We start from the raw sequence: 24,066 nt of genomic DNA on the forward strand, positions 1-24,066 counted from the left end.
AAACACAGACAGAAAGGGAAGCCACAAATATCAGATTGATATAAAATATATGTAGCCCCTAGGAGGTTTCTAATGGTGGGCGTTCAATCACCATAATTTCCTGTCGTGTGGTCCACTTGAAATTTATATATGCCTTATTTTTCGGTTGAAGCCTAAAATAAGTGAAAAAAAATTGATGGACGGAGTGGATAATACACATACATCATGGTGGGGCCCACAGAACTTTTCCAGCAGCACAAAACGTGCTGTGTGCTACACTACGCAATCGGAGTCCAATGACCAGCGAACTAGTCTGATGTGTGGCCATACGAGATTTCTGATGAAGGAATCATTAATCATATCTCTAACACGTACCATATCACCAAACGTGCTACGATGCCTGTCCATCTAACGCGAGCGAGTACACGCAGTATTTCCCACGAACCATTCCCCGCCATAACTGACGCATCAGAATCGAGATCTGTACTCGCCGGAATTAAATCACACGCGGCGCGCGTATTTACGCGTGTTTTCAATTCTACAATTGTAGGGATGGTCCATTAATCGAGACCGTTGGTCTGTTGAGACATGACCTGAAGACCTCAGAGACCAATCCCGAGATTCTTTCCAGCTGAGTGGATGGCTGACAATATATCTTCTCTGATTGTCTATTTGTAGGCCACAGATCTAATCTCTCGTATTTATATATCATCGAGACTTTCGAGTAATAATCTATCCATCTGGAGAGAAAAACATGCTAGCGGTCCAGATTATAGAAACACTGGCCACGGTGGTCATAATTAAAAACTCGCGCATACTATTTAAAGACGCTGGTCGCGTATCATACAATAATACTTCTTGCATCTCATTTCCGTGTTCATTTTGCGTCTGTCGCGACTGAGAATCGGCGTCTGTCACCACCCAAAGGGGCAGACTTGCTTAGTGATCCTACAATCGGAACCGTCCATATCGTTGAATATATCATATATAGGATATTTTAATAAAATTATTCTGAACGGATGGTTTGACCATCATTATCTGCAGATAAAGTTAGAACATTGAAAGAAATTTGAGTTCCCATTAAACTATAAAAATCAAAGGTTAGAATCGCCAATGAACCGTAGTTACGGAATTATGGCATATAGATAGAAGTAACGAGAATATGGACGGTTGAAATCATCGTACCATCTCAGACTGTGGGCCCCAATGGGTGGTTACATACGCATATCCTGAGTCGCGACAGAGGGAAAACGAACTCTTCGTTTCCTTTACCCCCATTCACCCACCTGTGCTCCTCTTTCCAATCAGAACTCATTCTCTACACACACTAACCTCATTGCAGCTCTCTCTCTCTCTCTTTCTCCCTCTCCCAAAACCCCAGAAACCCTAGAATTCCCTCAACCCCAATGCGGATCTGAAACCGGTCAGATCCGACCCGACCGGATCCGACCTGATCTTCCAAATGGGGCACGTGAATCTCCCGGCATCCAAACGCGCCGCCCGGCAGTGGCGCCTTCTCGACCTCGTCTCCGCTGCTTTCTTCCTCGCCGTAGTCGCCTTCTTCGTTCTTGTCTTCACCCCTCTCGGCGACTCCCTTGCAGCTTCCGGCCGCCAGTCGCTCATCCTCTCCACGGGAGCTGATCCTCGCCAGCGCCAGCGCCTCCTCGCCCTCGTCGACTCTGGGCAGCAGCCGGTGATCGAAGCATGCTCGCCTGACGCCATCGACCACATGCCGTGCGAGGATCCCCGGCGCAACAGCCAGCTCAGCAGGGAGATGAACTTCTACCGGGAGCGGCACTGCCCCGCACTGGAAGCAACTCCGATTTGCTTGGTCCCGCCTCCGGACGGGTACCGTGTCCCGGTCCCATGGCCGGAAAGCTTGAACAAGGTAAGCAAAATTCATTATCATTTCTCTATGTATGATCGAGCAATGTTTCATTGCAGTTGCTGTCACCAAATTCAGTTCTTTTTTAGTGTTATTTCTTTTTCTTTTTGAAGATTGTTATTTCTTAAAAATTCAGTAGCGTACTAGCCTGATTAGGGGTAGATTGGCTATTTCTTTTTCTTTTTTTATTTGTAATTATTTCGGCAAATTAAGTGTAGATAGAATTAGGGGTAGTTTCATCATTTGTTAGTTGCCTTCAAGAAGTTCATCATTGTGGTCAGTTTCCTAGTTAGGTTAGAACTAGGATGTATCTGACTAATGGAATCAGAGTAATTCATATTTGAGAAAGGTCCAGTTTTTGACCCACATGTCCTAGTCATTGTGCACTCAGGAACACATGTATAGAATCTGAATGGTTCATTTACTGGGCCAAACCTCAAAATCACATTGGGAAACTGATCCTAATCACTGATTGTAGTACTTTTCAGAAATAGAAATGGGCAACTATGAAAAGCGATGGTCCACATTTCTTTAAAAAAGTAAAAAAAAAGAGAAGCCATGTTACACATTGAATGAATATTCAATAAAACTTTCTTCTGCATTGCCTTGCCAGCCACTAATAGAAAGGCAGCTGTGAGGATCAGTTAACAGGATGAATATTCAGGATTGTCTTCTTTCTTAGTGAAGATCCCTGGAAGCTAAGTTCGAAGATGAGATCAAGGTTGAGTTGTAGGATTCTGGCAAGTCACTCGGTCTATTGTCTCCCCTTCCACATGGGAATGTACGGGAGGTTGTGGATTGGGAATGCTGCAAGGCTGTCTTGAGAAGCAACAGCTTGCCGCGTTACATTGTGCTTGAAGCATGACAAGTACGAGTAGTTATGTTTTGGAGCCTAGGTTTCAAATTTGGAGGCTGGGTGATTATGGTGGTTCACTTTGTTATGAGAGGGATTTTTATGGAGCTTAGAGAGAGAGAGAGAGAGAGAGAGAGAGAGATCAAATGGGTAATCGGAACTTTTGAATTTGCCATTTGCAGTTGAAGCAACCATTGTTTTAAAACCAGATGGTCAGATTAGGCCCTACGACGGTCTGTGTCACTAAAAATCTGGAAAAACTCAGGCGGTCATCATTCTTCTTTAAAAAAAAAATAAAAATATAAAAATAAAATTGAAGAAACTGTGAAGTTTCCTTTCGGCCAAAACATTTTGTTTCCATGTAGTAAGAGAGGCAAATGATCTGGAAGTCTTTCCTTTCCCCTGGATGTAATAAAATTCATCATTTCTCAAAAACTACAAAAAAAAGAAGCTGTTGGGGTGAGAGAATGGAAATGTTTTGTTGGACAGCAACAACGGACAAAAATCTGACATGCAAAAGCCTCAAACTTCATAATTTCAAGCCTTTGAATGTGTGCATGATGTGTAGTCCACAGGAAGATTCATTGGGTCACCAGTCTGGTCATTTGTCCATGGCGGAAGGGGTTCGGAAACAGTTTCTCAATCTCATGAGCAGAATTATTGTATTGCTGAGATATGAGCAGATTGGATTGAAGTGGAGATGAAAAGAGAAGCCGTTGGTGGGGTTTAAGAGAACATTGGAAGGAACTAGGTGGTACCTTTTGCTTCCTGTTACAGGGTACCATTTAGGTTTGGCTTAGAAGAGTAGTTGTTGATGGCTCATTGTTACTAGAATAATTTTAAGTTTACTCTCTTTCTAGCCATGGTGTTTTACTTGAACCAGGATATATACATGATGGAGCTTGCTAGATGGGATTACTATTGTTAAAGTCCCTTGATATACACTGATACGCTATCCTCTAACAGCTTGAGCTTTTAGAACAAGTAGTTGTTTGACATGGTATCAGAGTGGAAGGTCTTGTGTTCGAATCCCGAGAGCAGCAAATATGCCTCCATAATATATTCTCCCATGGGGGCCCATTGTTTATGGTGTGAGTGAGTGTCCCTCCACCCCTGCCTAGTATGTTCCTGTGTGGAGTTCCAACCCTCACGTGTGGGGGAGCGTTAACGAATACTCTATGTTCATAATGGCTGTTATGTAATTGTGAGGGTGGTGCCCATTTCGCAACACCCAATTAGAGAGAGAGAAAAAAAAAGAATGAAAGGGAAGAGGCCAGCAACAGACCTCTAATAGCCACAACAGGTCACAATGGATCAATACAAAACTGTAACAAGATGTTACATTTTTTTTTTTTCTTCCTTTAAAAAATGTATGTTACACTGTTGCCATTATTGACTACCTTGGACTTATCAATGGTGTTTAGGAGGCTACAACATTTAGACGGGTGTCCATTTCCAAATTATCGAGGCTACACTTAGACAGATTTTGGGTCTCCCATCTCTTTCTAACGAGCAAGAGGGGGGGAGGGGTGGTATGTTGGTCCCACATGGCTCGGACAAGGTTATGATGATGATTTTTTATATGTATTAATGGTACTATTAAATATAAAATTTTATTATTTAAGATAATTGGATGCTTGTGTGAGCAAGTATGAGTTTTAAATCCAATGTCTCCAACAATGCATTCCTACATGTTTCTGTGTCGAAATTATGTAGGCTACAAAACTTAGACAGGTTTTGGGTCTCACATTCCTTTATATTGAGCAAACAGGGTGTAGAACCACATACACTCCATCAATTACAGGTGGAAGATGATTTGCCTAGTGTGATTATGGTGGGGGGCTAGATGAGTTATTTCCTCATTAGAGGATTGCAAACCCATTTGGTTGTTTATGGACAATCTAGCTCTAGCAAGGCCTATGTGAGCAATTGATATTGATCAATTTTGAATGTCTGTCGGCTTCATTCATTTGGTTTGAGCTCTTCTATCTCCTTCTTGAAAGATTTTGAACATTGTGTCTTTGCTTCTAAAACAAGAATATGCTTGCTCATTTTGTAGTGTTTATGTTGGCTGAGAATAAAGTATCTTTGTCCCATGTTGTTATTGATGTTCCATTGCTTCAGTCTCTTAATATAATTTTGGTGTATCGAGATGCACACTAGAATCTAATTGAATGCTTAAGTAAATCTCAAGCACAACTGACCAACTAAGTAGTAAGTACCCTGTGGAAACCCTATATCAAGATAGTTCACAAACATTTAAGATGTTCAAACACTTACCTTCACATGCTTCATCAATTTTTGGTAACGAGCCGGTGTTCTCCTTTGTAGAACTTGTAGAGAAGTGTAGCCAACCGCTTCTCCTGGTGGTAGTAGAAGCATGGTTCTGAAAATCGGTATTGCATCGGCCAATATGGGCGTATCGTGTCCTATCGGCTCGATACGATACGCGATATGGGGCTGTATTGGCTGTATCGGAATCGGTTGGACCGTATCGGTCTGTATTGGCCCATATCAGGGCCGATATGCCCATAAAACTCCAAATTATATTTTTTTTTACAAAAATTCACTCATGTCTCCTATTCTTCTTTTCATTTAAACCATGGAAGAATCTTAAAAACTCATTTTAGGCTAAGATCTAGACCTATTTTGGGATCAAAACAAATGATTTGAATGGGATTCAATAAATCGAAGTGAAGTGGACCATTATGGGAAAATTCGAAAAGAAGGGTAAACATTCACTTTCCTTTTTATATTTTCATCTTCTTTTTGTTGTATTTCCAATGCAATGGGCCATTGTTTACCAAATCATGTTTAGTTTGTGTTCAATTAGGGCCAATTTGGTTGACCTTCGACATGTTAAATCGATGGACAACATTCTCATCAAAGAATGATCTGATACACCATTGAATACATGGTCAAAACACACTAAAAAATGATAGATTCATGAATCTCTCTCTCTCTCTCTCTCTCTCTCTCTCTCTCTCTCTCTTTTCTTTTTTCTTTTTTCCTGATAAATTTTCATATTTTTTTGCTTCAAAAAAGTATTCTGACTGATATGGGCCGATGCGGGCCTGATTCCGATACGCGACGCCGTATTGTATTATTTTTCTGTGGGGCCGATACGGCAGCGGATACCATTATTCAAAATTATGAGTAGAAGCTGATGGCAGCACAAACTCCTCTTAGAACACCTTGAGAACAGACTGATTGTGCATTGACAAATCTGAGTGTCGAGTCGTGCATTCCTTTCTCTTGTCCATAATGTTGTTTATATTCTTCCCTGAAAGTTCCTCAATTTGATGCTTCAACATGAATTTTCCAGTTTGGTCCACTATTATTGTATGGTAAAATATCCTGAGAGCATTTTTGTAAATATCAATTGTTTGAAAAGTATCTGCGAAACACTATCTCAATGTTACTTAAAATGCTTGTGGTATTTTATGTAAGCTTTTTTATGATATGGGAAATTATCCAGAACCCTGCCTACCCCGAGGCTTCGTCAATGTTTTCTTGCTCCGAAACTTTATCCACTCGCAGAACATTGATTCCTCGTTGCTGGGGTTGCTTGATTGCAATTCAGAAAGTCTCTTGGTAGAAATGTGCCTGATGTCTGTTTAAATATCCTCTATGCAGTAACATCCTGGATCACTGTTATCTGCTTCAAACTCCAGGCCAGAAATGCACTTGATACCATATGCACATCTGAAAATCCCCTCGACCAATGTAGCATCCCCCACACTATCATTCTCCACCTGATACTCGTAGTTTTGGAGATGATTTGATCTCTGAATCTCGGACCTTCTAATGGTAGTAGCAGTAGTCACTAAAGACAGATAAATTTGCTATGTGCATGTAATTTCCAGAATATATGGCTACAACCAGTGGTGTAACTTTTGTATGGGCATAATTTCTCCTTTCTCTGCTGTCTATAGGCCGTTCTTGCTTTATTTGCAGGATTTCACTATTGGGTGGGTAAAATCTTTGTTCGGACATATCCTGAAACTCTAGGTCAAATCCATTTTTGGATCACTTCTTTCGGGGTTAATCCAACCCCTCTTTCCCATGCATTTCTTAGGGCTTTCGGGTATACCACGTCGCATTCCAGATTATCCAGATGCTTATGCTCACCAAAGACAGCTAAATCTGCTATGTGCATGTAATTTCCAGAATATATGGCTACAACCAGTGGTGTAACTTTTGTATGGGCATAATTTCTCCTTTCTCTGCTGTCTATAGGTTCTTTACATAGTAATACTCCGTGAAATGGGCACTTGGATTCAGTGTTGCACTTATGTCTCATTAAAAATTCTCTCATGGAAGTCCTTTCATAAGTGGATTATTTGCTTTCTCTTGATTTTCCTTGTCATTTTTCGGTGGTTATTTTTCTGTTGCTTATCATATTGGTCTTATACACTTACTAATCAATATCTATATATAACAAGGTATTCTGTATCGGTAACGGTGATACGACCACCGTTACCGATATGGGGGCGTAATGACCGTTACAACCCCCGTAATGGTTGAAAATTTTCTTTTGCTTGAAAAATTCTGAAAAAAATATCTAGAAAATCCATAATAATGTAAACATTCCAAATATGTATTTTTTTTTATTTTTTTTTAAACATGTTTATGACAGTGTAATGGTCCACTCTTTGGTGAGAGTGTTCTATTGGGCTGTCTAGTAAATTTGTGAACATGATTATATGTCTTTAATGTTTACACATCACCATCAAGCATTAGAAATAGAAATCAGGAAAAAAGGCATAATATATTACTTTTTCCAATTTTTTGAAAAAATGGCCCTCGGAGCTTCTATTTGCTTAAATCACTTCAATTTAAGGTTTTAATCTTAAAAACTATAGTAAGAGTGGTCGAATTCTGTTGTAAAATGATCTAAGAGAGTTTTTGGATTGAGAAAAATGGGAAAAAAAAAATGAGGAGAAAAATGGATTAAGTAGAAAAAAAAGGCCGTTTTTCGATCATCATGGGGGTAACGGTTGTTATAACTTGTAACGGCCTATACAACCATTGTAACGACCGATACGGTCCCCAAAAAACCAACTGCCCTGTTTCACCCTTGTATCGTGTAACAGTCATGGCTGTTACCTATATGTATCCACCTTTACGGGCATATCGTAATGGATATGGAACACCTTGATATATAATGAATGGATGAAAAACCAAGAAACAAGAAGATTCATATAAAACAATTGAGTTAATCAAGTATAGTTGTCAACTGTGGAACAGTACATGCTATCAGCACTTCTTAAACTTTTATTTATTTATTTATTTATTTATTTATTTTTACGTATGTAGATATGGCACAGCAACATGCCGCATAACAAAATTGCTGATAGGAAAGGTCATCAAGGCTGGATGAAAGAAGAACGCCCATACTTCATTTTCCCAGGAGGTGGCACTATGTTCCCTGATGGAGCTGTACAGTATATTGAGAAACTTGGACAGTACATCCCGACAAGTGGAGGCACCTTGAGGACTGCCCTGGATATGGGATGTGGGGTAGGAGCTGTAACCCTATATTCAGTTTGAACTCTTATTGGTACATGCAACCTTTTGACCTACATGATTGCGACTTTGAGGATTACATGGTTCATTTGTCATGCAGGTTGCCAGCTTTGGTGGGTACATGCTTAAGGAAGACATTTTAACTCTTTCATTTGCTCCAAGAGACTCTCACAAAGCACAGATACAGTTTGCACTAGAAAGAGGAATACCAGCATTTGTTGCGATGCTTGGCACCCGCCGGCTTCCATTTCCTGCATACTCATTTGACCTGGTGCACTGCTCTCGGTGTTTGATCCCGTTTACTGCCTACAGTGAGTCCTCAGTTTCTCTCATGTGTTTCCTATGTGCTTTTCCACATTGTACTCTCATATTTCCTTGGTATTGATCAAGAAGGAAATTTGGAATTGCAGATGGAACATATTTTATTGAAGTGGATCGGCTGCTGCGGCCGGGAGGATACTTTGTTATCTCTGGTCCACCTGTACAGTGGCCTAAGCAAGATAAGGAATGGGCAGATCTCCAGGCTGTGGCCCAAGCCTTATGTTATGAACTAATTGTCGTGGATGGAAACACTGTCATCTGGAAAAAGCCTTCTGGAGATTCATGCCGTCCTAACGAAAATGAGTTTGGGCTTGATTTGTGTAGTGAATATGACAATCCAAGTGATGGATGGTAAGTTTTCTGATAATTCTTTTCTAGTTTTTCTCAGCAGTAGTTTAGGCTGATGATTGTGATGCACCTTCCATCCTAGTGTGAATCTGCAATTCAGATTTCCTCAACCTTGGATGATGGAAGTGTGTATCTTATATTGTGCACCCATGTTAGAACGTGCACTTAAAACTTGAACCCTTTTCTAGGTACTTCAAATTGAAGAAGTGCGTCAGTAAGGTATCTCTGAAGGGAGAGAATGCTGTGGGATCCATTCCAAATTGGCCAGATAGGCTAACAAAACCCCCTGCAAGGGTCTCTCTCCTTAAAAATGGAATCAATGTGTTTGAAGCTGATACGCGACGTTGGACCAGACGAGTTGCATACTACAAGAAATCCCTCGGCATAAAGCTTGGAAGTTCAGCCATCCGCAATGTTATGGACATGAATGCATTTTTTGGAGGCTTTGCAGCATCACTGGTGACTGATCCTGTCTGGGTTATGAATGTTGTTCCTGCTCGCAAGCCATTAACCCTTGGTGTAATCTATGATAGAGGTCTTGTTGGGGTCTACCATGATTGGTAAGTTTTTGCATATGCCTGCTGCCTTCACCTGCTGTAGATATGATAGTGATGATGATATTACTAATAATGATAATAATGTCTCACCACCACTACCACCACCTTCACCATGATCATTATCATAGCAATTGAACACTTTGACAGGTTCCCTATCACCACCATCATTATCATCATAAGCAGACTAACATAATAGTGATTGAACACTTGAACAGGTTCCACATTGATGGCTATTGTATTTAGAGTATCTTTGTAACTGAAATTATGGAAAGATACTTGATCAGAAACTGAATACAATGTAGGGAACGTTAGATACAAGGTCCTCAATGGAGGTCCTGTTTGTGGATTGGGCTAGTCTTATAGAAGGCCATAGCTAGAACTTTTTTAGGAGTGGGTTCCAGGGATTCCCTTTGGTTGGTTTTTTTTTTTTTTTTTTTTTTTTTTTTTTTTTTTTTTTTTTTTTGTGATTTTTGTGGAGTGACAACTGAAGGGAAGTTTTTTTTTTTTCTCTCTCTCTCTCTTTTTGAAGGAAAACTAAAGGGAACATTAGATAGTAACCGCAGGAAAGGAAGGAAGAACATCATGCATGTTATTAATTAGTTATATTTTTACTAGATAAAAATAAAATAAAGACTTGGAAAGTTAGGCCTACAATGCCGGAGTGAGCATAGCCTGCTAAAGGCTTGGAAAACTAGGCCTATAATGCTGGAGAGAGATTAGCCTGTTCTTCCTTGCTTCAAATCACTGCAGATGCCTTTTCCTTCCCTGACTTATGGAGCTCTGGAAAAGGAGATTATCATTTCTCTTATCTCCTGAGTAATTATGGTCTGTAATCCATTAACCATGTTCAAATCAACTTCCTTATTGCAGAGTACCTTCCAGAACCCAAGCAAACTCTTCAACCTTAGCTACTTCTAGAAATCGGGCTTTAGCTTCACCTGTTATGTAAAGAACTCTTCAACCTTTGCTACCTCTAGAAATCGGGCTTTAGCTTCACCTGTTATGTAAAGAACTCTTCAACCTTTGCTACCTCTAGAAATCGGGCTTTAGCTTCACCTGTTATGGAAAGATGAATCTGAAATATGATATGAGCCTTGAAGAAGCAAAAGAGACCGGAAAATGTGGAATTATCAGGTTCTGATGTATCATGATATTAATAATTTCCTGATGCTCGCCTTTTATACAATTGAGGCTGATGGTACTGTGATCTAGACCAGTGATCAAAGGGACCCTGCTGTGGATGGCAGATTCCCTGAGAATCTTTCAGTATGGAAGTTCCTAGCTAACCAATCTATGGTCATTCTGGGCAATGGTACTTCTATCTATTTTGTAAGCAACCGTTGAAGAATTAAGATGTTCCATTCTAGACGATATCTGGGTCATCTGTGCATCCTGGTACCCATCAGATCAACAGTCCGGATCACCAAACCACGGGAACTACGTGTGGAATGGGGTGAATCCGACAATTTTCACATCCTAATGCATCAGAAGCCGATCATAACTATTGAAAAATTATTTTATCCATAATATGAACTTCATTGAAACAGAAGGCAAAAGAAAGAAAACTGGGGGGAGCACGAAAATATAAGCCAATGTAGGAAAAGAGTCGGAAACTCAAAGATCACTCTGGTTGGCCCCACCTCTGAGGAGTTTCATGATTTTCCTCACTGTGGTTGGCCCCACCTAAGGACCTTCATGATTTGCCTCATGACCAATATAAGAGGAAGCATTAAGTTCCATTGTTAGTAACTGGTTCACTCAAGAATATCCATTATTTTCCAAGTAGAAAAGGCAGAGGACATCCAACATATGACATTTGAGGAGTCTCCCTCTATCATCAATGGCATTCACCACTATCCTGGAGAAATCTTAGTCCGCAGGACACTGCCCGAGCATCCACCTCATCTGAGTCACAGTGACCTACGTTCTAGAAAATTTTAAAAACAAACCCAAATGATTGAGTCATGAATTGCACAATTATAACTACAGTGGATGGTTATTTGGCATAGTGTTAAGGCTTCCTTTATTATCTCTATTTCCTCAATTTTACAAACCCCCAACCCAAATCTTATACTTGGTGCAGTGAATAAAGTAGAAGCTTTCACACACACACACACACACACACATGCATGTAGAACTTAGGAGGTGATTGTTATGGATGCTTAATTGTATAGCTAATGGGGGTTTAATTGATGTGAATAGGTGTGAAGCTTTCTCAACGTATCCCCGAACTTATGATCTCATCCATGTAACCAGCATTGAATCCTTGACAAGAGATTCCAGTTCGGGCAAGTGCAGGTATTTCAAATTTATCACCTTGAGCTGCTTGGTTTGTTTTCTGTGGAAGGAGGGGATTGCGTTGAGACCAGTATCTCTCCCTACCTGCATTTTTTTTTTTTTGGTCATCTTTCTAATCATCCGAGGGTTCATTTTTATGAATTTTTGGGTTCAATATGTTTTTCATCAACATGGTTCTTTTGCCTTCACATATTATTTCAATTCCAGCTTCATTTCCATGGAATTGCAAATGAATTTCCAGTTTGGATTGCAGATGCCATCTGATTGATGTGATGGTGGAGATGGACCGGATGTTGCGTCCAGAAGGAACGGCCGTGATTCGAGATATACCTGAAGTCATTGAGAAGGTGGGACGCATCGCACATGCCATACGGTGGGCAGTGACGGTGCATAACACAGAGCCGGAATCAAACGGGAGGGAGAAACTGCTTGTGGCAACCAAGAAACTTTGGAAGCTGCCTTCAGCCCCCCATTGACACACACTGTTGTTGTTCTTTATAGCTGCTGTTCTTTATTTTTTGAAGCCAGTAAGTCATGCTTCAAGAAATGCTTTTCTTTTTCTTTTTTTCTTTGTAAGAAAGAAAATTCTTGAAATTTTGTCATAAATGCCATGTAAGTTATTTTCCGATCTTGCCTTGGTTTGTTCCTTTTCACCTTTGGAGTTCCATTTCATGGATGTCATCATCTGACCATGTTCAAGAATTCTAGTTCCAGATGCGCCATTTTGAAGGGCCAAACATGAAATGACGTGCGCACCAACATGGCATGTGCAGCATCCGGAACATTCATGGAGTAGTGACTGTGGTCATGTTCCTTGGCTGAAAAAATCCGGAATGAGTTAGGAGTGCGTTGGAATACAAAACACTATTACACTGGAGTGATTGTGTATCCTCAATGGTATTAGGCCGTCTTGTGATTAGAATGCAATGGAATCCAAACCTTCCATTCGGGAGCTTGTATTTGGAATGCAGTGGAATTCTTAAGTACATTCACAATAAATGAATTTGATTAACAAAATCAGCTTTAATATCCCAAATTAGTATACAAACATGATATTTGAAAGAAAGGAGGTAATAAGCCCACTGAAATATTTAGTCAGCTGAAAACAGGAAATAATGAGCTTTGGTTGGGCCAAACATAAGGATAACAAATGAGCGACTCAATGACATTTTCTAACTGTCAATTTAGATGGCCAACTTTTGGACGGTTGGGATGTTCTATTGATGTAATTTTTGTGTTCTAGCCAATAACTAGATTGTCTTAGGGTATCACAGTGTGTCATGTATACAGCTAAGCTACACCACAACAAAAACTTGAGATTTTAAAACATATCAACAATATGTATTTCAAATACTTCTGATTCCATTATCTAAATACAAGGTACCAAATGATGGATTGGGGCAAAATTTCCTCAAATCCATTGAAATCCCCTAAAATACAAGGTGTCAAACAGCTCCTTATCATGTGGTAAAACATAAGTGAAGAAATGGATTGTTGGAAAAATGATGATCAATATGATGCTCACCTTATGAGGACAGACCCATCTTTAGGATATGACACATGCACTAAAGGACCATCTAATGAACACGTCTTGGATATTGTTCACATGTACAATCCGGGCCTGTATGGGGAGTTTGTGTTTGGCACCTGAAAAAGGGGCATCTGGGATTAGCATTCCTCATCTCAAATAAGCATCAGCCAGATGATGTGGACCACTTGCAGAGATAGCCGTTCAGCTAAGGGGATGTATTATATATCAAGCGGTAAAGATCGATTTATGGATCGTAATCATGCAATCACGGTCTAAAAGTCAGGGGCACACTCACATTACCATCTGATCACCATCAGATAGTGGTATGAATTACCCACATCCAATTTTGGATATTGGTAAATTAAATGATACGGGCCTGTTTGGGAGCTAAGATTTGGAACATCCTGGATTCGGATCTCCCAGGATTTAAAATCCTCCAGTTGTGTATGGCACCTTGGATTCCGAATCCCCTGTGATCCAAAAGTAGCTATTCATGGTATATTTACAAGGATTTAAATTTAATTACTAAATTAACTTTAATATCCTAATTAGTATAAACATGTAACATTTGACATAATGGTTGTAATAAGCCCATTGAAGGGCCACAATCACAAGATCATATCCAATTCACTAACCAATGATTTTTAACTGATAATTTATATAGACAATGTTTGGATGGTGCAAATCATTATATTAAAGTAATTATAGTGATGCAATTGATAATCTGATTGTTTTGGGATATCATTAGTGGGTCATGTGCCCAATAGATTAATTGCCTAGTGACACACATGTTACACATGCAATTCTTAGAAGAATTTTAGATGTAATCCAATCTTTCACCTTGAATTTCAAACCCTTCTTTGAGGGGATTTAAAACCCCCTGGATTTGAAATCCTCTATTAATGTATGCTGCCCAACGTAACAGGGGATTTGAAATCCCCCCAAAACCCCCCAAATTCATGGTGCCAGATTTGAAATCCCTTCAAAACCCTCGAAATCCATGGCGCCAAACGACCCCATTTGCAGAAGACTCCTATGGAACCTTCCATAATAGGTGGGACACTGTCTTGCATCAACCTGATCCAGACCATTCATCTGGTGGGTCCCACCGTGGCTTGGCAAAAAATTAGAAGTATATATGTAAAAGAAAATCTCTCGACAATAGATAATTTTAACCCTCTGATATGGGGACTCCATCCCATTGAATGAGAACATTTTCTGTACCTTTTCACTAACCGACCATGTACAAACCACTGGTTGGATGCTATTGTCCACTTTGAGTGAATTTTAGACCGTCGCCTATGCATGGTTGGACACACTAATGCAATGCTGAACTCAGAGAAATTGGCAGCACCGTACGACTTCCACTTTGTACCAGCAGGGCAGATGATGCCTTGATCCAAACTGTTGATATGATGGGACCCACTACGGACTGGCCATGCACCAAAAATATCACATGTCGAACATCCTACTATCTCAAACGGGGGCAAGAAAACAGACGGTTGAGAAGGAGCAGCAGTGATCGACATTCAATTAAAAGAAGGGGGGCGGGGCGCAAATACTTAATAACCATAATCTTCCAATCAAAGATATGTTGAATGCATGGAATATCCAAGGTGGGGCATATGTTTCACGAGTTTGGATTCTCTGCAGTGGTGGATGACCGTTCATAATCATATATTAAATATGATAACTGCTGAAATTGGTCAAGTGAAGTACCCGTGGCCTAATGGATAAGGCGTCTGACTTCTAATCAGGCGATTGTGGGTTCGAGTCCCACCGGGTATGATTTTATTTTTTTTTAATATAATTTTGTTTCTCTACCCTAACATCGAAAAATCTAGACCGTCGATCTTGGTAAGTGTGTATGCTTTTTTTGGCCAACCCTCACGTGCCAAAAATATTGCTAGACGGTCAATCCGTTACTACTTTAGATGGGACTAAATAGCTGATAGGGCACTCTAATCGGAAGATCCAAACCATCCAGCCAGTGGCTTCATACCAACGGTCAGAGCTAATCTTGTCCTGGGGCTTATGGATGGTCTGCCGTCTAATAATCATGTGCAGACCATTCTAACCATATGCATATATATTAGCTAAAACATGAAAGAACTCTTGAGAATTTTCCACTGTTCACGTTCAGCTGCAACAATTCAACGTTACTCTTTGCTTGATAATGGGCCAACCCCCACATGATCACCCGACCATCTCTGCCGTGGGCCATCTATCATATTCATTTTCCAAGAAGATGGAAGGTCCTGATCTTCCCACCATCTACACGGTGGGACCCATATATAAATTAAAATTTTATATATATATATATATATATATATATATATATATATATATATATATATATATATATATATATATAAATGCAACTGGCGTCAAATAACAACTGCTATATATTTTTGCCTATCCTTCCATCACGATCCAATTAACTGCATCACGTTTCTTTTGCCTATTCCCCCCATTTCACGTTATTCTTGCCTCTCATCTTCCCATCATGATGCGGGGAATTTGTGTTTGGTTGCACTAAATATAATGAAATTACTCCGTCATGTTTCTTTTGCCAATCCTCCTGTCATGATGCCAGTAATCTGCAAGAATCAGATTTATGGATGTCACATGCATCTGTTTTAATTTGGAGCAATGATCCATCCTATGGCATCCCTGGGAAAAGGGGGCCCCACAAAACCGCTTGGGAGGGCAAATGGGTCAGGTTGGCTGATGCGTCACTTAACTCAAACTGATTAAATTAAACAGGTCTGGGTCCAAAGGTCCAAACCAATTACCAAATGAGCTAGGAAACATGCAGGTCGAAACCATCGAAAGAAACAGCACACACATATAGGGAATACAGTTAGAAATTAAAATAAAAGAATGCCTGATAAAATAAAAATACATCTCTGCAAATTTGCACCACAGGGAGAAAACCCCCAGGATGCATCATATAGCACACATTACTGCCGCATCCAGTGGATGGCAAAGGTTTGGCATTTTGAACTATGTACACATGAATATCATAAAACTGAATGTGGGTTTTTTGTTTACCTTGACGAGAAAGAAGAAGAAGAACATCGCTATCTTCCAAATCTTCCTCTTTATGTTTTTCAATTCCGACAACTCCAACTGGACGTTGGCACACAGCTCAGATAGTGGCACCAATGGCAATGGTCATTCCCATTCTCACCTCGGAATAGCATCACCAGGCCAACAGCATATCTACAAGATAAATAATTAAAATGATTACTCGGCACTTCACATTCTCAATACAAAACAAACCCGCTAAACTCAAGCAGCAGTGTACGAAAACGAGGAGGGCAATGTTGAGTATGAGCCCGAACTTGTATCCATGATCTCTCTTGACTATGACTGCATGAGCGTGGTGATTTCTTATTTCCACTTCCACGATGGAGAACTCATAGTAGAAAAGGAAAGGAGAATGGACACATGTCCTACTCTTAACTAAATATGGACTAGCTATTATTTCCTCTCTCAAGGACATCAGCTTGTTTTTGCAACTACTAAATTCTTGGGTAAACAAACTCCTAGTTGAACTAGGCTACAGGTGAAAATACCTCTCAACATGCAATGCTGTTCAGACATTTAGGAAAATGGATCTACTTGCATGATGATTCCTCAAGCACCCACAGTGGGCCTGTCCCATGGGACAAGGGTAATTTGAGGATGAGAACACAAGATCAATCATCCATAGTGCACATGCAGTATCTCACACACTAATTTCTGTAAGGATCTCTATAGAACTTAATTTTTAATGAAAAAAAATACCTATTGCAGATTATCTTAGCTGAAAATGGAGATAACTAGAGTTGACTCTTAAGATATTATCAACTTGGCATCTCTGTAACATTAATCTTGAAATGAAACTAGACACCACCATTTTTAAAAGTCAGAAGCTGGCACAAGCAATCTAAGGAGGGCAAGCTTAATTAGGGTTGAAGGGCCCAGAAAAATGATGACAGGGAAGACCTAGAAGGACTTCAATCTAGGTGATGAGATTGGATATGAAGGCCTGTTCACTTGTTGAGGATAGTGTCATAGGAATGGCTGGCGAAACAAGATTGGTAGTACCCCCCAAAACACGACACTCCCCATGTTTTCTGTTTCAGATCAAGCATTCTGGATTATGGGTAATTCGCAATCAGATCACTATTTTTGGCAACCCAAAACTATGGCTCTTTATTATTACTATTGATCAAGTTAATGCAAATTTATATTTACAATCAAGTAATTTATACTTCTAGTTTTACTTAGTTATATTATAACATGAAACATGCAAGGTCTATAATGATAACATTTGTCATTTCATACATAAATAGCAATATGAATTTATATATAAAACGATATCGCACATACAGTGTGTTTATTGGAATGATGCACATGATCCTAACCCTACCATACCACGTATTGGAGGAAGAAGTGTACTGTGTATCCATTCCTGTACCACATACCAAAGTGATCCACGAGTAACCTTGTTTATGTGTCATAACTGTATTTTTTTTTTTTTAAATCACATATTTGTAGGCCACTAAAGTATTAGGATCTTTCAATCTAGGAGGTTTTGGGCATCTGCCATCCATGCCTGGGAATCAGATCAATGGTTTTGATCACCAAATGTGGGTGTGAGCAGTGCAGACAATGGTTTGAAAGTTTGTCCAATGCGACTCGGTATTGGTTCTGTCTGAAACAAAACAAACCACCACACTGATATAGGACTGAGTCACACTCCAAAACCACTGAATTATATTCATGGTGCAGACTGGGTGCACCAGGAAACTATTCACACCCTGCTTCATCAGTGGCTACTGCTCATGAACTAAATACTGAAGTTATACACCAGGACAGTTGATCATGAAAAGTGATGTCACAGAGGGCTAGGGTGGCTATTGCTGATTCCTGGCATGTTCACTTTCAAGTAGGACAAGGTAATCAGGCCACTATTGCAGGTGCTCTCATGCAGCCAACTAATGCTAAGCTAGAACTGAGCCAGAAAGAATATGCACAAAGGAAATTAATAGGGGAGATTTATGTTCACCAGCACTTACCCAACTATCAGCAAAACCACTGCTGTCAACCACAATATGTACTGGTAAGCTTTGTACTTGGACTTGACCCGAACTTCAGGCGGAAGGTTGTGGCGATCCATCCAACCAAACTGGGGCCGGACCAAAAAAACAAAGCCTAGGAGAAAACCCGAAAGGAATCCTCCGATATGGGCGAAGTTGTCAACATGAGGTAGTATTCCAACAGCCAAGTTGATGACAATAATAATCACGAGAGTCAGCAGGGCTGCAGCCTGTAAATGGGGAAAACACATACATAACAAGATGGATGAACTAAATAAATGCAGCTAAAAACCCATGAATGGTGCAATCACTGCATGAAAAATATGCAATGATGGTACTCAATACTCACCTTGTTGGAATAGATAGTCCAGTTTGTAAGAAGCTCTGAAAGCATTGCTCCTAGCAGTCCAAACAGGGCACCAGATGCACCAACAGAAATACTGTTTCTAATGAAAAGGGAAGAGAGGACACTGCCACCAAAACCTGATATGAGGTAAATTGTGCCAATCCGCACTGCAAGATCATGAAAAACAGTTTGAGGATCAAATATTATTTTACAGTCAAAAGCCTGAAGAATGGGAAATCCAACCAACTCCATTGACATCACCATTCAGGAAGTATTAAAACTGAGATGAAAGACTAAGGCACTATTTGTTAGATGCCTAAAATGAGTTCCATCTCATATTAAGATGAGATGAAGTCATTTTTAGGCATCTACCAAACAGGGCCTAAGATTTTCCAAATTGAATAAGTAAACGCTTGCAAAGAAAATAATCTTCTAAATCCAGCAAATCGCTACACAACCAATCACAGCTAATTTGGAAAATAAAAAATAAAAAATAGAGGAAGAAAACCCAATAAGACGAATGCTAATATGAAGCATAAAAAACCTACCAAAACCAAATTGTTGTTCCAGGCGAATTCCAATGAAAACCAAGCTAAACATATTCGCAAGCAGATGAATGACACCTGCATGCAACCACATAGCAGTTATAAGCCTCCATCCTTGATGCTCATGGACCACTTTGTTCCACTCAAGGGCTCCTAACTTCTCTAATCTGCAATGAAGTTAAATCAGAATATCAATTTCCATCTCAAAACATAAAAATTATAATCACTTTGTTGTTGCCAGAATTCAATTACGCTGGTTCAATGTAAGTGGGTCTCTAATACTGCCAATATTACCATGGTTACTCCTATCTAAGAAAGATTGTTCATAACATAGCACCACAAGCAGGTGCTGACAATATTACTCATCATCATCATCTAAGCCATATAGCAACTAATTGGTTTTGGCTACACGAATCCTGTTCCACCATTCGTCTCTATCAAGAAATGACTATTTAACTAAGAAAGAGAAATAAGCAACTGCTAATTGGATGGTCTTATTGCTACCACTAAAAACCTTGTACTCAGACCCTACATGGCAGGTATGAGATCACAAGTTAGAAGCAGCCCCATCCTCCAAACAAGTTTGCCACTAGTAATTTGTTTTTCCTTTTGCTTGACAGAGTCTGGAAAGAATTCACAAGCCTGTGTATTTATTAAAAAAAAAAAAAAAAAATTAGTTACTCTGATAACTCACTTATAGTTTATTATTATTTAGGAGAAGTGCTAAGGCGATTTGCATGAGGAGGGATTGCAGATGCGATGTGGCACACATGTGGGATCCGATCCATTCATCAAATGGAGGCCACCATGAACACCCCCAACTCAAAAATAAAGGTCAACTCATCAGGTTAGCCACATGTAACTCAAATACAGATTGTTGGTTTTTTTTTTTTTCTGATCGTTCATTGTGTGGTCCACCTGATGAGTGGAACAGCTTTTGTGCCATGGCATGTTCACAGTGCCACCCAATGATGACTGTCTTGGATTGCGGACATCTCCATGTTGGCACATGTGCCGTGATTGCCTCTTCTATCTCTCATCACACGAATTGCTTGCCAATGAATGTTATATATCATAGAATGTAAAGATATGAAAATCAACGGTTTCCATCAGTGGAACATACATGATAAACACAGATAAACGTGATTTGCTACAACTGACATACCTAAATTCAAGAATGCAAGAACGTTTTGCTTGAGATTCAACCACAGACCATTCATGGCAGTGCCATGTTAGGGACGATCAAGATCTCAATTTAACATATAAGTACCAAAACTCTCCAATTCGAATTGAGTCCACGAGAACCCAATTTCTCAAATAATCACCCAAAAACAAAGTGAATAAGAACACCAAGGATGTGTTTGGTTGCAACTAAAATCATGATATTTAATGGTATTTTGAACCAACTTATACTGATTAATTAAGGAATTTCATGATATTTGGCGCAACCAAACAGATCATAAGACTCAAAAACATAAAATTGCCAAATCGCATCCATTCCAATAGAATTCTTGAAGTGAGAAACAAGAAAATCAGAAAGAGGATTTCCAAGAACAGAGAAGAAATTGAATCTTACGACGACGAAGACGGTCCGAAGAGCGGATTCTGACGGAGCGGCTGGAAGGAGAACCTGCCAAGGAATCTGGCCACGCACTCTCCATTTGTCTGCCGATTATTTGGGCAGTTATTGATATACATGGTAACGATGAAAACCGCGATGTTGGCAGTGACGAAAGACGGAATTGCCCAAGATGTCGACTTCCTCTCTGTGGTCTCGTAGTAGTAAGGAGTATTTGCTGCTGCGTAAGGGTAGTTTCGTCCATCTTTCCCAGCTCTTCTGCTCTCCAGATCTTCGTTCGCCATCTCTCTCTCTCTCTCTCTCTCTCTCTCTCTCTCTCTGTGGGCAGATTCTCTCTCCGTCAGTCTCGGCGGAGGGAATGCCAAAAGATATCTGAGAACTCTCCCTCTCTCTCTCCCTCTATTGGCAGATTCTCACTATTTATCCGTGGGCTGATTCTCTTTCTCCGTCAGTCGCGGTGGAGGGAAGGGCGAAAGAAAATAACTGAAAAAAAATCGGTTGTAAGAAGAAACGCGGGATCGAATAACCGCTTTCCTCTGTTGGAATTGATGGAGAGCGGACCTCAGTGGGGGTTACCGTACGCTGTGGGGCCCACTTTAATTAACTTTCTTCCGCTAAACTTACAATGTGGGGCCCACTTTGATGAACTTTTTTCAGGTCATTTAAGGATTGAATCCTGATCCTCTGCTTACCAAGCAGAAAAAATCTACTTGTTGTAATCTAATTGTACCACATCATCATACACTATTTAATATAATGGCACTGGCAACGTCACGAACTAATCAAGATTTACCAAAGCGATGATCCAAATTCTTAAGATATTATAAAATAAAGCATAAGCAGATTCAAATTAATAGTAATTGTTCATTAAAAAAAAATTATAAGCTTAAAGTCTTAAATAAAACATATTTTTATAATTTTTTATACCCACGTCCAGTAGACATTAACAACATCGATGTAAAATAAACATTATAATAGGCCTTAACAAGTTTTAATGGTAGGTGTCCAATCATAACTTTTTCCAGTGTCTTGGTTCACATGAGATTTGTATCTACTTTATTTTTGAGATCACGTCCATCCAAAATTGAGCTGGAATGGACTCCGTGGATATAACACAAATTCATCAAAGTGGCCCCAAATGGTAAGGATAACATCTATTAAGGTGTGACCGGTAACACCTAACCCATTCCCGAATCCGGTGAGGGCATAAATGAAAAAGTAGACTTTCTACTTTTTCTGGTAGACCGGAATTAGAGTTCGTAATTTAAAAGCAAGGAGAGAATAAATTTGTTGCTCTGGCAGAGCGTCCTGGCTAATACGCAGGCACTGGGCAATTATTTAGAAGTTGCATACGTGGCAGATAAGTTTAACGGTGTACATATATCACGAAGTAAAAATTTCACGTTGTCTGAACATCGGATTAATGGATATTTACTGGACGGTTAAAAATGGAGTGGATTAAGTGTTACCGGGTAAGCTACATCAATGGGTTTACTCTTACCGTGGGGCCCACCTTAATGATGTGTTTACTGAACGCCCACCATTAAAAAATTCTTACTGTGGGCCGTAATGTTTATTTTCCATCCAACCCGTTGATAAGGTCAACCAGACCTAGATGATGGGAAAATATAAAGATCATCTTCATCCAAAACTTTTTTGCCCCACAAAATCTTTTAGGGTTATTCGCCACTTTTAACAGTGGTGTGGTCCACATGAGATTTTGGATATGATTAGGTTTTGGAATCACCGTCTAAAATGATATGGGAAAACGGATGGAAGGCGTCGATCTACAGAAAAGTTAGTCAAGGTGGGGCCTACAGGGTAAGGGTAACACCCGCTAAGGTGTTAACTGGGTAACACCTAATCCGAAATCATCAGTTAATACGCAGATGTACGGACGTCGATTAGCTACTGACAGGTTGAGTAGCGAGACTTGCTACTGAAGTGACGTCACCAAGTTCTGTAGGCCCAACCATGATGTATGTTTTGCATCCACCCCGTCCATCTATTTGGAGAGATGATATTAGAGCATGATGCAAAGAATGAGTTAGATCAAAATATAGAGTGGACCCCACCACAGAAAACAGTGGAGAGAGTGACACCCACCGATAAAAAGTTCTAAGGGCCACAAAAGTTTCCGATCAAGCTGACATTTGTTTTTTCTGCTCTTTCATGTTTTTGTTAACACATGAACAGGTTGGATCTCAAAAAAACATCATGCTGGACCTTTGGAAGGTTTCAACGGTGGGCATCACTTTCAGCACTGTTTTCTGTTGTGGGGTCCACTCCAGCCTTGGATCTGCATCTATCTTTGGCTCATACCCTAAAATGATCTCTACAAATGTATGAATGGTGTGGATACAAAACATACATCATGGTGGGACCCACATAACTTGGTGACGTCACTTCAGTAGCTAGCCTCGCTACTCAACCCGTCAGTAGCTAATCCGCGCCCCAGATGTACAGTTTCACAATGCCACTTATATGAGGTTGTTGTCATCAATGCTTCGCAATCAGGCCGGGCCATTTAGCTTGATCAAAAGAAATGCCACTCACTAGAAATCGTCCCTATTGAATCATAAAATATAATCTTCAAGCATTGTAATTTAATGGACAAAAACCTTTGCATCACGGACTTGTATAATCCGAAATTTCCAGTCATATTTTCTTGATGAAATTATTTTTCCTGAGCATCTCTATGGAGGTGTCGTAGGCACTCTCAGTGAAAAAAAAAGTTGCATAAAGTCATAAACAAACTCCCAAAGGCCATTACCATTTTAATTCACAGGAGGTTTTGACTAGAACCCTGGTTGCAGATTTGGATTAACATCAAGATTTTGGCAGAATTAATTTGCTCTACATGTTGTTCTTCACGTGGCTGGCCAACAGCAGCTGCCAAGCTAGCTATCGTTACGAAAAGTTTAGTGATGCAATTATCTTGTAGTTGATTAGTAAACCTTTGTCAATAGATGTGACCACTACAAGTAGACATTGATATCACGAAAGTGACATCGACAAAGTAATGGACAAAGTTTAAAGAGGTTTCTGGTTTAGAACAAAAGATGGTTAATGCGCTGAGATTCTAAGCTATAATGGATTGGAGGCATCTGTGACTCACATGGCCCATTGTGTATTTTTCCATATGTGCGTATATATAACATTAAATGCAGACTCTTTGGGGCATCTGTGATTCACATGGCCCATT

At 39.9% G+C, this 24,066-nt stretch overlaps 2 protein-coding genes and 1 non-coding gene across 3 annotated transcripts; 2 read left to right on the forward strand and 1 right to left on the reverse strand.

The window, feature by feature from the left end:
- Nucleotides 1-1,272: 1,272 nt before the first annotated feature.
- LOC131232642 (probable pectin methyltransferase QUA3) lies at nt 1,273-12,401 on the forward strand. The gene is made up of 7 exons (XM_058229027.1): nt 1,273-1,867; nt 8,037-8,240; nt 8,347-8,557; nt 8,657-8,918; nt 9,104-9,475; nt 11,675-11,770; nt 12,024-12,401. The coding sequence occupies exons 1-7, from the start codon at nt 1,442-1,444 to the stop codon at nt 12,244-12,246; spliced, it is 1,794 nt and encodes a 597-aa protein (XP_058085010.1). The 5' UTR covers nt 1,273-1,441; the 3' UTR covers nt 12,247-12,401.
- A 2,615-nt stretch (nt 12,402-15,016) lies between these two features.
- Nucleotides 15,017-15,089, forward strand: TRNAR-UCU (transfer RNA arginine (anticodon UCU)). The gene has a single exon. It is a non-coding gene; the product is annotated as a tRNA-Arg (tRNA).
- Nucleotides 15,090-16,152: 1,063 nt separating this feature from the next.
- Nucleotides 16,153-21,267, reverse strand: LOC131233290 (RHOMBOID-like protein 2). The gene is made up of 5 exons (XM_058229940.1): nt 20,859-21,267; nt 19,286-19,449; nt 18,741-18,904; nt 18,371-18,621; nt 16,153-16,526 (listed from the first exon to the last, which is right to left on the reverse strand). The coding sequence occupies exons 1-5, from the start codon at nt 21,143-21,145 to the stop codon at nt 16,415-16,417; spliced, it is 978 nt and encodes a 325-aa protein (XP_058085923.1). The 5' UTR covers nt 21,146-21,267; the 3' UTR covers nt 16,153-16,414.
- Between the last annotated feature and the right edge of the window lie 2,799 nt (nt 21,268-24,066).

Source organism: Magnolia sinica, chromosome 18, assembly GCF_029962835.1.
Source record: "Magnolia sinica isolate HGM2019 chromosome 18, MsV1, whole genome shotgun sequence".
In the NCBI taxonomy this organism is placed as follows: Eukaryota; Viridiplantae; Streptophyta; class Magnoliopsida; order Magnoliales; family Magnoliaceae; genus Magnolia; species Magnolia sinica.

Bases quoted from the DNA above. Each gene is read 5' to 3' on its own strand.
- LOC131232642 (XM_058229027.1), top strand. From the start codon at position 1,442: ATGGGGCACGTGAATCTCCCGGCATCCAAACGCGCCGCCCGGCAGTGG. The intron at 8,919-9,103 runs GTAAGTTTTCTG...ACCCTTTTCTAG, and splicing joins GACAATCCAAGTGATGGATG to GTACTTCAAATTGAAGAAGT. The intron at 11,771-12,023 runs GTATTTCAAATT...TTTGGATTGCAG, and splicing joins TCCAGTTCGGGCAAGTGCAG to ATGCCATCTGATTGATGTGA.
- LOC131233290 (XM_058229940.1), bottom strand. From the start codon at position 21,145: ATGGCGAACGAAGATCTGGAGAGCAGAAGAGCTGGGAAAGATGGACGA. The intron at 19,450-20,858 runs GTAAGATTCAAT...ACTTCATTGCAG, and splicing joins TTCGGACCGTCTTCGTCGTC to ATTAGAGAAGTTAGGAGCCC. The intron at 18,622-18,740 runs GTGAGTATTGAG...CCCCATTTACAG, and splicing joins GGACTATCTATTCCAACAAG to GCTGCAGCCCTGCTGACTCT.